We start from the raw sequence: 15,082 nt of genomic DNA, 5'->3' as shown, positions 1-15,082 counted from the left end.
CAATGAGAAGGAAGTATTAAATCAGAGTTGCTCATACAAACAATTATTAAAAGTGCCGGGCACCTGAAAATCTTTATTTCTAATGGTTGAACTCTATGTGGTATTTCTTAAAGTATAGCATGTTCCATAATTCCCTATTGGTCTAAACAGTCTTCGTTATGTTATTTCTGTTTACCAGGGAACTGAGAGAATTAATTTAAAGCTGTGGATAGGTATTTGAAAATCTAAATCAGATCTGAATCTACCTAAAAATTACTAGTTAGAAAAATTTCTAAAAAGAATACTGATGGTGAAAGAGTAATTCAGGTATTAAAGTCTGTGTATACTTAAAAAAATTAATGCTGTTAAGGCATTTATGTATTAAGGTTTACTCTGGATTCCAGATAAAGGTGAATAGTGTTTATCAAAACTAGTAATAGAACAGTGTTAACAACTAATACAAGTTAGTAAGGAATGTTTGTATCACATAGAGATATTTTGAAATACACACATGACTGTTTATTGCCATTTGAAAGCCAGAAGTAGTGGATGCCTGATTTCCATGCATGTATTCATTTTCCCCATCTATTCAAACATCTCTTCAATACAATGATTTGTGTCGTGCAGAAGCAAGTTAAGCTCTTAAGTATGGTTTCAGCTCCTATGTTGGTTGGAAATCTGATGTCACACCAGCATCTCTCAGCTCCCTGGGAGTTCTCAGGAGGGTAGTGAGGTATTTGCACCATCAGAGCAGGCACGTTAAGGAATAGGAAGTCATTGTTCTGCTTAATGAAAGGGTTAGCAAAGGTCCTGGGTTTGGGGTTTTTTTCCAAGGTGACTACAGTGCTAAATATTGGAGAAGCAAAAAGCTATTGGACTCCCTACTGCCTTTTTATAACTTGAGGAAAGTTTCTGAGGTGCCTGACATCAGCATGTAACCACTGAAATTCTTCAAGCCTTTTTTTCAGGCAAAACCCCACTTTTGAGAGACAGCAGAACTTTTCCAGTTGTTTCCCCTGAGAAGGATCTCTAAACTTTTGCCCTTGGTTGTAAATACAAATGTTTTCTCTATGTGACTAAACACTTACCTACTTCTGTGGCTTAATGTAGGACAGCATGGATGAAAAAGACAAATGGGTTAGACTGTAAAAGAAATAGCTTCTGCTAAAGCATTTTCTGACAGTATTTAGAAAGGAGGAAAATATTTTTCTTAGTTTCATGGTTATCTCAAGTGTGAGGGACTGTTGTCGTTAAATAGATAAGAGAAGTATGTGAAAATGGATTTAAAATATGCTGCTAGATGTGCTTCTGGGAGGGTGGAATTTGAATTTACCATTTTTCCTAGCTTTGAAGGGAATCCTTTGGTAGATTTGTTTAAGATGTTTATTAAACGAAAACAATTTCCTGATAAACAGATCATGAAAGATAAATTAATTAGGGTAATAATAAATGATAACACCCAGAACGCTGACTTGAACTGGTTTTGTTTAAAGGGAGATTGTCAGAGACTGACTTTAAAATGTCTGTTGGAGAAAAGATTTCTACAGCTTACGGATTTAGATAGTGTCAAATTTCAGCCTCTGAAAAAGCACGAAATTTTGTCTTGAATTGTATATTGAATGAAATTATTAAAATTAATGTGATTTCTGTAGTTTATGAAGTCGGGTAGTCTTGTCCAATATGAACAATGAGCTTTAGTTGGACTTCAGATGCACTCTCAGTAGAGATGTTTAATCAAAGATAATACTCCCCAATGAAATAAATACACCCTTAAATATTTTCTGCCACATTTCATGGCACGTTTCTGCTTGCAACATGGAAAAGGTTGTGAGCTTCAAGCTCAAAACAAACCTCCTGTGTTCCTCTTTTTCATTGTATGCTTTAACCTCTTCAAATTTCATGTTAATGTGACTTTCTACCACTGAAGAGCCATTGTGCCAGACTAAACTATAATCACTCTTTCAGCTCACCTTTCACAGTGACCAAATATATATTATAAAACTTTAGGTCTTAATTAAAGCACTTCAGTGCTGATAAGTTTTTGTTTGGGTGTGCCAGTAGAAGAAGTTGCTGTGGTAAGCCCCTAGTTCTTCATTATTGTTTTCCTTGTTAGTGGTGCTCACGTGTGCCAGCAGAGCTCCTCTTGTGAGTGACAGATACACTGTACAAATTATGTTTCAAAAAACTAAGGCGTTTTTATTCTCCAGTGTATCTCCCACCCCATACCCAAATGGACTTGGGGGATCTGTTCAGTTGCCACTGCCATAGACAGGGTCAGTGAAAACTGCAGCCAGTAGGATTTGGACATAGTTTCTGTCTTACCCAGGTCAGCCTGGCTCATGTCTGTCAGCAGTTTTCTGTGGGCAGGAAGGAGTTGAAAGTAAGGATTAGGCTAGGGCTGGGTTTGGATTAGGCTAGGGCTGGGTTTACCTGATTACCTGATGCAGTTCACGGAGCACATGTCTGCTCATGCCTTCATAGTAGGTGCACCGTGCTCTAAGTGATGCCCCTAGCCAGTATTTGGACTGTAAGATCTTTTAATACTGGGTCTCCTACTCCCTAAAATTAAAACAAGCTTTAAAAAGGAAAAAGAAAACCCAAATAGTTTGGTATTCTCAGCAGAAGCAGTAATACTACAAGAAGGGCAGACTGATGTGTTTTCAAATTGCATTGTGCCTTGCAACATGAAGTTAGTCCGGCATAATTGATTTACAAGACCCTGTATATTCAATTCCTTTAAATTTGGGACATTTGTGACTTGCTGCTTCTGGCTGCCATTAGGAGCAGTTGCACCAGAAGCTGCCACAAAGCAGGAAGCTGTCGCTTCCCTGCTCTGCATATTCCCCCTACTGGTGTCCAAGGAACAGAGAGAGGGGGAGAACTTGTGTCCAAAAGGATGAAAAAAAAAAGGAAGGGGACAGAGAAGGACTGAGGGATGAGAAGTTTACTGTGAGTGAGGAGTGGCGGTCAGTCTGTTTTTGATGGTGATATTGAAAAGCTGAGATATGGCCATAGGAAAGTTGGATCAGAAGCAAAACTGACTGAAAATTACTCAATTCTCACTGCCTAAAAGCTTGGATATAGCCTGTGCTTCAAGTTTTAGAGTTATACTGTGATCAATGAATAACTCAAATTCAGTAGTGAAGTGGGTGCTTCCTCTCTCACTTTAGAGAACAGGAGCTAGATGGTGACAGCCTACTACTCTTAGTAATGAACAATTGCAAGAGGTCTGTACTGTGTAACTTAACCGTCAAACCTCAGGTATATACTGTGTGAATTCCACAGTATTGAATTTCTGGATTAGGGCAGGAGTAGGTTTGCTTTTTGATACATAGATGGATAAAAAAATTTCATACGAAATTTGTTCAGTGAAGTCAACAACCTCCATGTTCCTTCAGCATCCAATACTCAGACATCGCCAAGCTAAAAAAATCAAGATTGGCTTCCTAGAAAGCATATATTTTCTTATATAATACTAAGATCTTTACAAAAAGAGTAACTTGAAAAAGAAATCTTAGATTTTTTCTGTACAACTGGATAAGAAGCTGTATAGTGCAAATGCAAGTGAGAGATGCATCATATTGAAAAGGAAATCAAGTTGTTACTGTTTTCTGCAGGCATTAGCGGATTAAACAGATGCTACAGAATTATTAGGACAGTAGCAACTGCAGGTATTTTCCACCTGCACTGGAAGCAGAGATCTGTGTGTTATGGGAACGAAAGTTACTGGCTAGGCAAGAAAAGACAAGCAGCTGCTACACCTTTTTCAGAGGTATTGCGTTACTAAAGCCAAGATAGAAGTCATATTGAAGGGTGACGGAAGAGGGGATGTCAGGTAGAGCATTTGTCTGTAAAAAGTAAAAGGGATTTGAGAGATGGAGCAGGAGGGATCAACTTCCTAATTTTGGCCCCTAATCTCACATCTTTTTCTCTAGGTGCTCCTGTGAGAAGGATTGGAAATGTTTTCAGAGTACTGCAAACAATGCAAAAAGCATGCACTTAAACTGACAGTTACTCCTTCAAAATACACAATTATTTGTAGCACCATTAAAGTGAATTCATTTTTATGTTGTACAGATCTGCCAAGTGGTCCACATACTTACCGCTTAGAAGATCTCGCCTATACTAGAAGTGGAGACAAAGGCAATTCTGCAAACATAGGTATTTTTCATTCTTTTGCTTTCTGAAGTGATGTAACATTTTCATGTAAGAGTTACATATCAAGTGCTAGTCTTAATTTTTTTAAACATCACTTGACTTTTTTTTGTTGTTGTTGTGCTGAAACAAAAGAGAATACTTATTGAATATGGATTTTACTGTAGTAAAATCTGTAGTCTTCTTATAAGCAGCTGTGGTAATCTGAGGTACTAAGAAAAAATACTAGCATGTCATACTAAAAAGAAAGGTTTTTGTTCAGGGTTGGAATGTAGAGCTCCCAGAAGTTAAGAAATGTCTTTTTAACGTTTCTTCTACACATCAGTTACTACTCCTTCATGTGTGTATGTTACCTAATATAATTGCTTCGTTTTCTGATCGTGTATAATATTTTCATACAATAATTTTGTAACACACCTATGGCTAAAACATTGACAGTGTTAGGAAATAATAAAGCTGTTCTCATACGTACAAGAATGTTTTTATTATATTGCTAATGCAAATGGTATATTTCAGTATGCAGTCTCTTTGCATTGATTGTGCTGCTTCTTGCATTGTTTAATAATTCCTTCTATTCCTTACTTCTGCATGCAACAATTGGCTCTCTTACTTGTTGGAAGATGAGAGCGTGTGCTGTTCAAAGCTCAGTATGAATTAAAGGTGCGTTTGGGATTTGATTTGCTATTAGCTGTCATGCTAAAACTGATGAATTTTGTTCATTTGTATTCAGGAATACAATTTTCTAGTCCTTGTTTCTGAAACTTTTTTGGGGTTGAAGAATGAAGCAATGTTGATTTTTTTTTTTCTTTTTCCGTTTTTTCTCTTCCTCCGTGATTGACCACTGTTACAATGTAGCATTGCCAAGTCATGAATGAAGTATGCATAATAGACTGCTTCAGATATAAAGCCACTACTGGTTTTCTAAGGAACAACACTAATAACAACAAACTTGACCTCTAATTTAAGTCCAAATGGAAAGGTCTCTGTGACACGAAGCTGTTTTCCTGATCCTGCTCTGGAACCTCAGCTTCAGCATAAAATTAGCTGAAGCTTATAAAACATATTTACAGCAATAAAAATGTAATTGTGATTTGTCACACTTACGTCAGAATCCCGTGCAAGACGTGGGGCAACGATCAAACCTTTGGTCACTGATCGTGCCTTGTTGTGCTTAATTGTGATCACTTAAACAACTAAGTCTTGCAAACCGTTTAAGGGAAGAGAATTGCCTGTGGGTTGTTTGTTGTGATGTTGTTGTTCTTTAGGTGTCTTTCAGTGGCAGGGACTCTTTGCAGCAGAAAAAATCCAGTGATTATTTAGTGGTCACTTAGCATTCTTTGGTGGTATGCTCCACCCTACATCTCTGCTGACAGAGGGAAAGCTGTCATACTGTCATGTTTTTTATTCAGGAGCTCATTAAAGGGGATCCATTTGTACAGTTTCAGTTAAGCGGAGGATGTCTGCTTAAGGTTTTGAAAGGATGAACACAAACTGGTTTTAACAGTTCCTATTTCAATTAATGCCAGTTAATGCCTAACAGGTGTGATAGCACGGCATCCCCTCTACTATCCATACCTAAAGAAAACTTTAACTGCTCAAGCCCTGGAGAATTACTTTCAACACCTTTTAGAGCATGAGAAACCAGAAGAAGAACTAGTAACAAGGTGAGTAGTTTGCTGTGCAGCCCACAGTTGTATGGTAGATACATGATGGTATGAGCAGTTATTTTAAAATATGTCAACATAAATATTGCAAAGTTGCGTGTATTTTCTTTAGATTTTTTTTATTTATCTTCCTTTGCCTTTTTAAATAACAGCTTGGGCGTAGTCACTGAGAAAGAACATGAACTTGGGCCTCTCCAGAAGCTGGACAAAGGCCGTGAATCCGTTTAGTGAAGGCATTTAAATTCTCAGAATTAGCATAGTAGTCTTGGGGCTGTTCCTTTGTTTTGTTCCAGTACAGAATGTCTTTACCGACTAGAAATAGCTTCCAATGCCCTTTGAGAAATTTATCTTTCCACTGGTTTTGAACCATTTGGAAACTGCAGGAGCTTTAGTAACTAAAGCTTCCCAAGCCTCTGAGCCCCTGCTGAAGTGAGAGTTAGAAATCTGTAAAACACTACCTGAAAGACATTGACACAGCTAGTGTAGTCTGGAGCCCAAACTTACCTGATGATCCATCATAATTGGGCCTCATACTGTCCCTGTTTCTGCAAAGCATTTTAATATTTAAGACATTCACTCACTTTAGAGGAAGTGTTCCTTCTAGTACCCCACTCTCACCCACCTTTGTGTCACATATACCAAGCCAGAATTTAAAGAAAAAATATAACTAATTTCTCTTAAAATCTGAAAGAGGAAACATCCTAAACAGGACACTTTTATGTGATACTCATCTACTAAAGAATATCCTCTGCCAGCAGACAACATATGTAACATTCTTATTTTTCTGTTATGGCTGATGCTCAGGGCCCTTCCTGGGGACTGAATGAAACATACACTGTTCTTGTTGTAGCATGAGGTGAAGCTTGCTCTCTTAAGGATGTCCAATAAAACAGTCAACAGATTTTAAACCTTTTTATCTCTTTGAAAACAAGTAAAAGCTGAATATTGCCACAAATCATTCAGTCTTCTAAAACATGTATTGATTAAAAAACAGTTATGCTGCACATAAGCAGATTTTGCCAAAATCCTGCATGTATTTCCATGGGTAGTGGATAAACTGTTAACTGTCTTTTGTTTTTCAAAGAGCTTGAGTCAGAAAGGTAAAGCTGAAAGCTCAGAGAGAGCTTGGAATTATTTTAACCCCGATCTTTGAATTGTAAGTGCTGGTTTTGTCTTCATAAGCAGCTCAGTGCGGATCTCACCCACTGTTTCGTAAGTGCTAACAAATCTATGTATCTAATAAATTGTGAATTTTCTTGGAAACAGAGCAGAGAGGGGAAGAAATAAACAATGTAATGCCTCCTAATGATCCTTCTAGAAATCGATTCACTGCCATTCCTTAATGCTGTTTATGTTCATAAATAAGAGTTAAAATTTGCTCTGTCTGGATGAAGCCAAATTAATTTGATTAGTTAGAATATCTGTTTATGGTTTTGGCTTCCTTTAATGGTGTGATAATGGAGCTCTGTGGGTGAATTGGAAAGCTACTGGGGAAAAAGAATAAAACCTTTTGTGGAAATATTTAGGATTATAAGGATTATGCTCATGTGCTTCAGATTGTGTAGTTTCTTTTTAAATTGCTTGTTTACTTTTTAGTTTTAACTGTCATAAAAAAGAGCTGTCTTACTGTCTGATTTTCCTTCATTTTCTTTATTTAAATGGTGAGCAGTTAAAAGCTATGTATTAGTTTTGCTACTGTAAACATACCAACCATGGCTCTACCTCACTACAGAACAGGCTGTTAACCTGTTGCCTTTCGTGCTTTTCGACTAGAAGCATTAAATAGGTGCACTAAACAGAGAAAAGGTGTGGGATTATTTTGGTAGAGAACACCAAAATCTCATAAACTTGTAGATCTGCAGGTAAAATAATAGTAGAAGATGGTATTTCAGTCCCCAGGTGTTTGCTTCCCACAGTAGAGTGCTAGAGTACACTACTGTGTACTTAACAGATCTGAGTATCTTATACAGAATAAGAAACTTTTTGTGTAGTGGTACTAGGCCAGTCATTTAAGAAGAATAATAAAACTATCCTATGAAATTTTGCTGTTTTCATCTTCTGAAATGTGGTATATGTAATGTTTTGAGAACATTTCAATGCTCAGGAATATTAAAAACTTATTTCTTCCTATGCAATGTTTTCACCAAGAGCTGAAGAACAAATGTGGATGCTGATGCTTCCAGATGTTTGGGGTTTTTTGTACATGCATTTATTAGAGAGGAAAAATAAGTGTTTCTCTACAGTATATCTCATATGCAAACACTTCTTTAAACCTATGGACTTGGTTCCTGCTTTCCTGTGATGAAAAGAATCCTGCATTTTCCTTGATTTAAGGGCATTAAATAATTTTATATCATTATTATTTACATGCATTTTAATGGAAAATTCATCAGGAAACCTGACTTCTCTGAGTGCTATGGACAGCACTTTAAAGGAAGTAGTAAAGCAGGCCACCCCCATTGTGCATAAGCATAGGAATTCAGCTAGAACAGTGAATATTCCTTGTTTTACTGGTTTCTGCCACAGATAGAATATTCTTTGAAGGGTTCATTTGTTTTCTGTGCTTTTTAAAAGCAGCTCTTAAAACATTTAATCAAATTGTACAATTAGTTAAATTTTTTTCCCTTTAGATCTCAGTTAATTAAGCGTAAATTGTTTAATTATGCTGAGAAAATGCCTGCCAGCATTTTGGTCAATGTATTGTTGCTGCTTTAAGACTATTATAATGGTTATAGTAGTTTTTCTTCCTCTTATTGTGCAAGTTTATTTTCTGTGTGGAAATACTTTAGATGCTCAGATGCTTCAGACAAGCCTTGAAATAGTGAAGATGCTGGCCTTCATACATTATTTTGTAATCTTCATTTTAGTGACATTATCCCACTGTAAACATTTTCTCAAAGTACATAAAATGAATGTGGCATGTTATAGTGTTCCAAATTAAGATCTGGTGCTTGAATTACATATTTCCTCTGCCAAAATTACTACAGAAAGTGAAATGAAAATCTTCCACTTACTTGAGTCTGCTTTTATATGTTCTTCAGTTTCTCTCCTGATTTGTTTTTCCTGATGGATTTTCATGACACTTACTTTGAGAGATATTAGGAACTGATATTCCATCAGTCTTGTTCTTGAGGAGACAGCCTCCAGTTGTGAAACTCTTTGCTGCCTGGAAATCTTTGCCAGCTTTTCAGAGTAAAATTTATAGTGTAGTGCTTTGCTTTGGTAGATCTCTGGTTCTCATGGTATGTGGTGATTGGAAATTTTTATTTATTTTTTTAGAAAATTTTGTGGGGTCATCTGGTTGTGCTATATAGTTGATTGTGGTATTAAATTTAGTAAATTAGGTAGGTATTTAATTGTAGAATTGCTTTATTCTTCATATTCATGTTGTCTAATAGAGCACTGGTGGATTAATCTGTTTTCCTGCCTTCCCAGTGGATTTGCCTTTAAGCATGATAATGTTGCTTGTCAACTAGTTTTTGAGAAAGGGCAACAGAACGCTGACAGCATTTTTTTTTTCTTAATAGCAACTAATAATACTAATATTGAAGTAGAGTGGTAATGAAAAAGTAGAAGGAACTTAAAACTTTTTGCCTGGGAGACAGACACGGACACTCCATGACTACTTGCTTTCTAGAACAAGAACTGAAGTGACTGCCAGACTGCTTAGTAGAATCACCTCCTTCCACAAGAGGTCTGTGTCATACGCCCAAGATAAAAGGGCAGACAGGGCAGTAAGCACCAGCAACAGCCATGGTTTTCACAGGGCTCAGTAGGAGCTGAAAGAGATAAACCTCGAAGTAACAAAATCAGCAGTGTAAGAGCACTGCAAGAAATTCCACCTATATTAGGGGAAATCTTTAAAGAATCTGTCCCAAACAGATTAGGATCAGTAGGTGACTAAAGAAAAACAAGTGACATTGGAGGAAGCAGGATTTAAATTGCAGCAGTCAAACATCTGGAGACAGAGTGAGAATTGGGTATCATCTTTCTCTGTTAATTCCTCATGGCTTGATGATGTTCTGATTTGAATCCTTTCCTATGGAATTAAAGCAAAGATATCAGGTACTTAGATGAAGAAAATAGTGGAGAAAAGCAAAACCAACAATAGAAGGAAGATGACAAAACACTGAAAAACTGCAAGGAGAGGCAAATGGAAATATACTATTTATGGAATTTGAAATAATAGGAAACCACAGAGCCATTTGCCAAACTGCCACAGAAGTTTCCAAATTGGAACTGCACCAGTCAAAAGCAAGGATGGAAAAATGCTTATAGTGGTGATGGAACAGAAACATAGGTCTGTCACACTAAAATAAAATTTTATCTGAACAAAGTACACAGCTCCAGGAAAGCTCTGATTTGAAAGTTATCTGTTCGTCAGAAGAGTTGATGTAGTGACTCATAGATGTTTCTCAGTAATGGAGAAGGGTGTCTTTCCAGTTAGCTGGCAGCATTTGTTAGCAAAAGTGAGTTCCAGGAATTAAGTGATTAAGTGATTAAGTTCAGTACCAGAACTAGGAGCTGATAAAAATGCTTTCTTTTGCCCATTGTTTTGTCCGAGTTCATATTGGATCTTGAACCTCTGGCTTACAGATATGGACTTAAACTCATAGAAAGAAAGAACTCTAGAAACAGCCTTAATAGAAATGGAAGAGTTTTGAATAGAAGTGAATGATTACCTTATGGTCCAACTTCAGAACTATTAAGGGCTGTTAATTTGGAGTAAGAGGAAGGAATAAGAAGGCGGGCAAGGCCTTGTCTTAATCTTGTTACCTTTTAGACTTGACTCAGCAGTGGAATGTGATCAAAAGCATGAAAATTTTGCATGTTGGTTTTTGTTTGATGTTCTCTACAGGTGTTTCTTCCAAAATCCCCTGAGAAATAATGTGCAGTTTTTATTTTACAGATATGAGTTGCCAGGAATCCATGGATTAAATTTTGTTCTGAAGAATTCCCTTGGTGGTGGTGGTATAGCATCCCTAAGAAGTGACCCACAGGCATGTATCAAGGCAATAATTTTAATGTAGTAATCTTTTATGGGTCTCTTTATAACCAGCTTTTGGGCTGGAACTGTGAGGTTTGGGGTTTGACTCTAGTTCCTTTTAATTTCCTGTTAGTAGATGTTGTCTGTTTAATTTTGTAAGGTTTGAAAACAAACATAGGAAAATAGAAATTTGATTTAGAATATTTGGTGGAAAATATGTGTTCTAATAAGATAGCACGTCATAAAGAGCATAATTGCTTAGAAGACTACCAGCTTTTTGATGCACCTGCAAAATTAGTTTATCAGAAAGGCTGTCACATTTTGAAGACTTACTGGACAATTCTGATTGTTCTCAAGTATATACAGGAACCATGCACTGTAGGACAACTCCTCATTTAGCCTATGTCTTCTGTAGTTAAAATACTGATAAATAATAGAAACATGAAAAACAGATGGGTATGAGGTCTTTTGTATTGATGATATTATGTGAATTTGAAAGTAAGAAATTTTTTTGCAAGTGTACCATCTGAGTATTAAATATTTAAAACATCTAAACCTGAAGATGAGATCCTGAGCAATGCTATGGGTCACACAGCTGTGCTCATAGGCTCAGAAATGCTCATGTGCAAATAATCTCAGTATAAAAGACTGCTTGCAAAGTAAGGTAATACTGTGTATGAGCAGGTAGAATTGAACCCCAAATAAATTGATTTTAGCACTAGGTACCACATAAATGGAAGAAAACATTCAGTCTGTTCAAATTTGGATGCTTGAAAACTCAAGAAACTTAGACTGAATTCTTACACTGATGATAGAAAAAACACTCATACTACACCATTTTTTTAAAAAAAACACCCTTATTTTAAAAAGATGGTATATTTAGATAGTAAAATAAAATGCTGTTTTGGTTTTTTTTTTCTTACAGGGTAAAGCACTTGGACAGATGCTGTTGGATTTCCAGATTAAAAATGTTCCTGATTTAAAATCACTGATAGAATAAAAGGTGTTTTAATATATGTGCTTTTAACACTAAGTGGTATAAAAATATGTTATAAACAAGAACTGGCTTCTTGAATGAGATTTTTTTTTTAAGGTTAAAGAGAAGAAACTTGACAGTTATTTCCCAAAGGCTTAGCTTTATGGCACAGATTAACATATGCTTTGAGTAATACCAAACTAGTAGCTTTGTCTGTGCCTGATATTTCCCATCTAGATAATACAGTGAAGAATCAGTTTATTTCCCACAAAATAGAAATAATCAAATTGCAATGTTTCATTTAACTATGAGACGAGATAATCTTTCTTTCAAGATGGAAATTACCTCCTGTTTGGTCCATCTCTCTTTTCATTCTCTCATTCTTTATTTGAAAATAGACTGGACTGCTGACCTGTCAGCTGTGTCTGTCCTGTGCAGTGAGTGAGGCTGGGTAACGTGCTCTGCACTGCTGGGAACTCAGCGCTGTCTGGTACTGGGGAACAGTTTTCCCTGCTGGGCAATAAAGAAAAGTCATAATTGGTACTGTTATGCAGTGACTGGTCGTAAACACTGACCTTTGGTGGTGATCCACCAAACTTCCAGCACTTTGTCTGGTTAGTGACAGACTTTGTTATTACATTTTCCAATATCTTTTAGTAATTAATGCTTCAGTTGAAAGCACTGAGTAGTAGTAGATTGCAGATCTTAGTGTGGTAATAAATTTGAAGATGGGGAAAGGGGAGTCTGCCTGATCACTCCTTCTCGTGGTGGTGCAGTCCTTGCAGGGATGAAGCAGGGCTGGGTGGTTTTGTTCCAGGGCTGTTAAATCCTTGATTGGTGCAGCAGAGTCATGGCTGGGTTAAATTTATTTGACTGTCATTTGCATTGCCCTTCCCACAAAAAGGTGTTTTCTGCTGTGAAGGAAAACCATGTTGAATGCAGTGGACACTTTCATCTGACTCCCAGTTAACACCTCTCCGTCTCCCTTCCTGCACAATATAATTAGCATGTTCAGACTGGGATACTTCTGAACGTCTTCAGCTCATTAAGAAAAGACTTAAAAATCTATATGACACTTACTGGGACAATAGCAAGGTGGAAATTGTGATAACTGTTTTCTCTGCAGAAGCCATAAAAATATTACTTCACATGTTCAGGCACTTTATATTCAGAAATTAATCTTTTTTGTTTATTTTGGGGCGATTGTATTAATTGTTTAGTACTGACAAAATGAGGCATTACTAATACCAGACAAAAATATGGAAATAAGTAGTTTTTTTAATTGTCACCAAACCTATCTGTTAGTTACTAAATTTCCTTTGCTGTCTATCACTGTTACTGACTTCCTAGCCTCTTGCTTGCTAATAAGGACTATGCTATGGATTGTTCCAACCTTTTCTGTGGTATTGTTTATTTAAATTGAAGGTACCATAAATGAATGCTTTATCCATCTAAACAATTATTGCCTGAGAAAGTCATAGGTACTATCCGTATGAACAACATGATCATCAGGTTGTAAAAAATGAGTCATTACTTCATTGCAGAAAAATAGGCAAGTTAATAACTTCAAAGGGAAAGTGGCATCCAGGTTTTATTATGTTTACAGTCACTGTTTGTTAGAAAACTCTCCTTGATAATTTGGAAGCCTGTTGAGAGGACGTAAAAAAGAAAAAGTGATAGACATCAGTAGCAAACCTACAAGGATAAAAAGGCTACAGTAAATATTTGCAGTTCACTCAATATGCTGCTTAAGTGACTCTGGAAATGTGTATGCAATTTCTGAATAAAAGTGAACATTTATAAAATACAAATTTGTTCTAGTCATTTATGTGGTTTCTTGTACTGGAAGAGAGTGAATACTTAGTTCAGAGGTTCTTTGTTTGGGGTTGTTTCACTTGCCTGCAATTTCATGCATTGTCTGTCCGGTTCCCTTCTTTGTTCAGATTTTGTCTGTTCTGTCCCTAGTCTTTGTTTAGTACAAAACCCAAAAAAGTAAATGATACTGTTTGCTGGAGAGCTGGTCACTTACAGCTCTATAATGGAAGCTGAAAGGAATGGTACAGTGTTCAAATGGATTGGACATGGAATACAGAGAAGTTATTTTTTATCTCTGGAGTAGCCTTTTCAGATGCTATGAAACCATCCTTCACAAATATGTTTTCTGTCCATTATTTCTTTCAGCGCACCAGCTTAAACCAAATGGCATTGCTTTTCAGATACTTTCCTTGCAAATTACACCCTCCAAAAGTCTCTGTCCAAAGATGTTACTCTCCTTGAATGCCTTAAAATGTTTTGAATTCACAAAACTATGCTTCAGCAGTCCCAAATGATCTGAAAGTGAAGCTTCAGTAATTGAGAGAGGTTTGATAAAATACAAATTATACACAAAAGTGAGCATGTATGCAGTCAGCATTGGTTTAACTTCAGTCAGTTAAAAAATTTTGCCTGCTTGTTAAACCAGGTCTGTTCCTCATATAGGCAAGAACATACCCTTCCAATTCCCTGCCTTTCCTGCCTTTTCCCTACTCTGTTAGCTGTGAGAGCAGGATGGAAATAGTAATGTCTAGTGCATAAAATAAGGTTCCTTCTAATACAGGCGTTTCAGTGTAATGGAAACTGGCTTAGACCTCTTACTTAAGGTTTTGTACTTTGGCTCATCTGTGCTATTAAACAAAGGCTGCATTCTTACCTCTCACAGCTTTCTTACTGCATCTCAGCCTAACTCTCAAAGCATGGGTTTTATCATTAAATTATTCCATAACAGTTAACAGTCCAAACAAATACTTCCTCAATGTTTTTGGGTTTATATTTAATATTCCAAAGTGATCTTCCCACTTAAATTTGTGTACTAAAAGTACAAAAGCTATTATACAAAAGTCACCCAAGAGGATGTGCCAGTGTCTGATGCACAATGTATACTTTTTAGTTTTGCCATTTCCCGTAGGGATGTTTTTCCACTAAAGTATGTTTTCTTGCCCCTTTCAGATGAAAACTTATGGTAAGTATACCTTACATTGCACTGTGGAAGTTTGACAGTAATAGAAGTGCAGCCCCTTGGATTTGAAAGCAGAAAATGTTGGGTTGCAGGTTGCTTTTCAAGAATTTGAATGGTTTCATTCAGGATATGTTGTATTAAATGCTTTGGACACAGTAATGCTCACAACTGTTGCAAGGTAGTGGCAAACCATTACCTGGGTGGATTTCACAGACCTGTCTGCTCTGTAATGCCTTTTGGGCTTGTTCACTAGGGTTTCTTCTGGGCTTGAGACTGAGTGGTCAGGGGGGGAGGGAGAGAGGAAGCTCTTTAGTACCCCAGGTATG

General features: G+C 36.8%; 1 protein-coding gene across 1 annotated transcript in view; it reads left to right on the top strand.

The window, feature by feature from the left end:
• Positions 1 to 13,557, top strand: part of LOC136290775 (uncharacterized) — a 56,730-nt gene extending 43,173 nt beyond the window's left edge. Inside the window, exons 17-20 of the mRNA XM_066185081.1 lie at positions 4,057 to 4,140; positions 5,675 to 5,798; positions 10,708 to 10,798; positions 11,711 to 13,557. Of these exons, the coding sequence (XP_066041178.1) occupies positions 4,057 to 4,140; positions 5,675 to 5,798; positions 10,708 to 10,798; positions 11,711 to 11,785 (374 nt within the window). The 3' untranslated portion in view covers positions 11,786 to 13,557. The remainder of the gene's footprint in view (positions 1 to 4,056; positions 4,141 to 5,674; positions 5,799 to 10,707; positions 10,799 to 11,710) is intronic.
• Positions 13,558 to 15,082: the final 1,525 nt, after the last annotated feature.

Source organism: Chamaea fasciata, unplaced genomic scaffold (genome assembly GCF_029207755.1).
Source record: "Chamaea fasciata isolate MVZ Bird 193981 ecotype frontalis unplaced genomic scaffold, bChaFas1.0.hap1 SCAF_6, whole genome shotgun sequence".
NCBI classification, from domain to species: domain Eukaryota; kingdom Metazoa; phylum Chordata; class Aves; order Passeriformes; family Sylviidae; genus Chamaea; species Chamaea fasciata.
The sequence above is the reverse complement of the archived record's forward strand: the minus strand, read 5'-3'. Positions and strand labels throughout refer to the sequence as shown.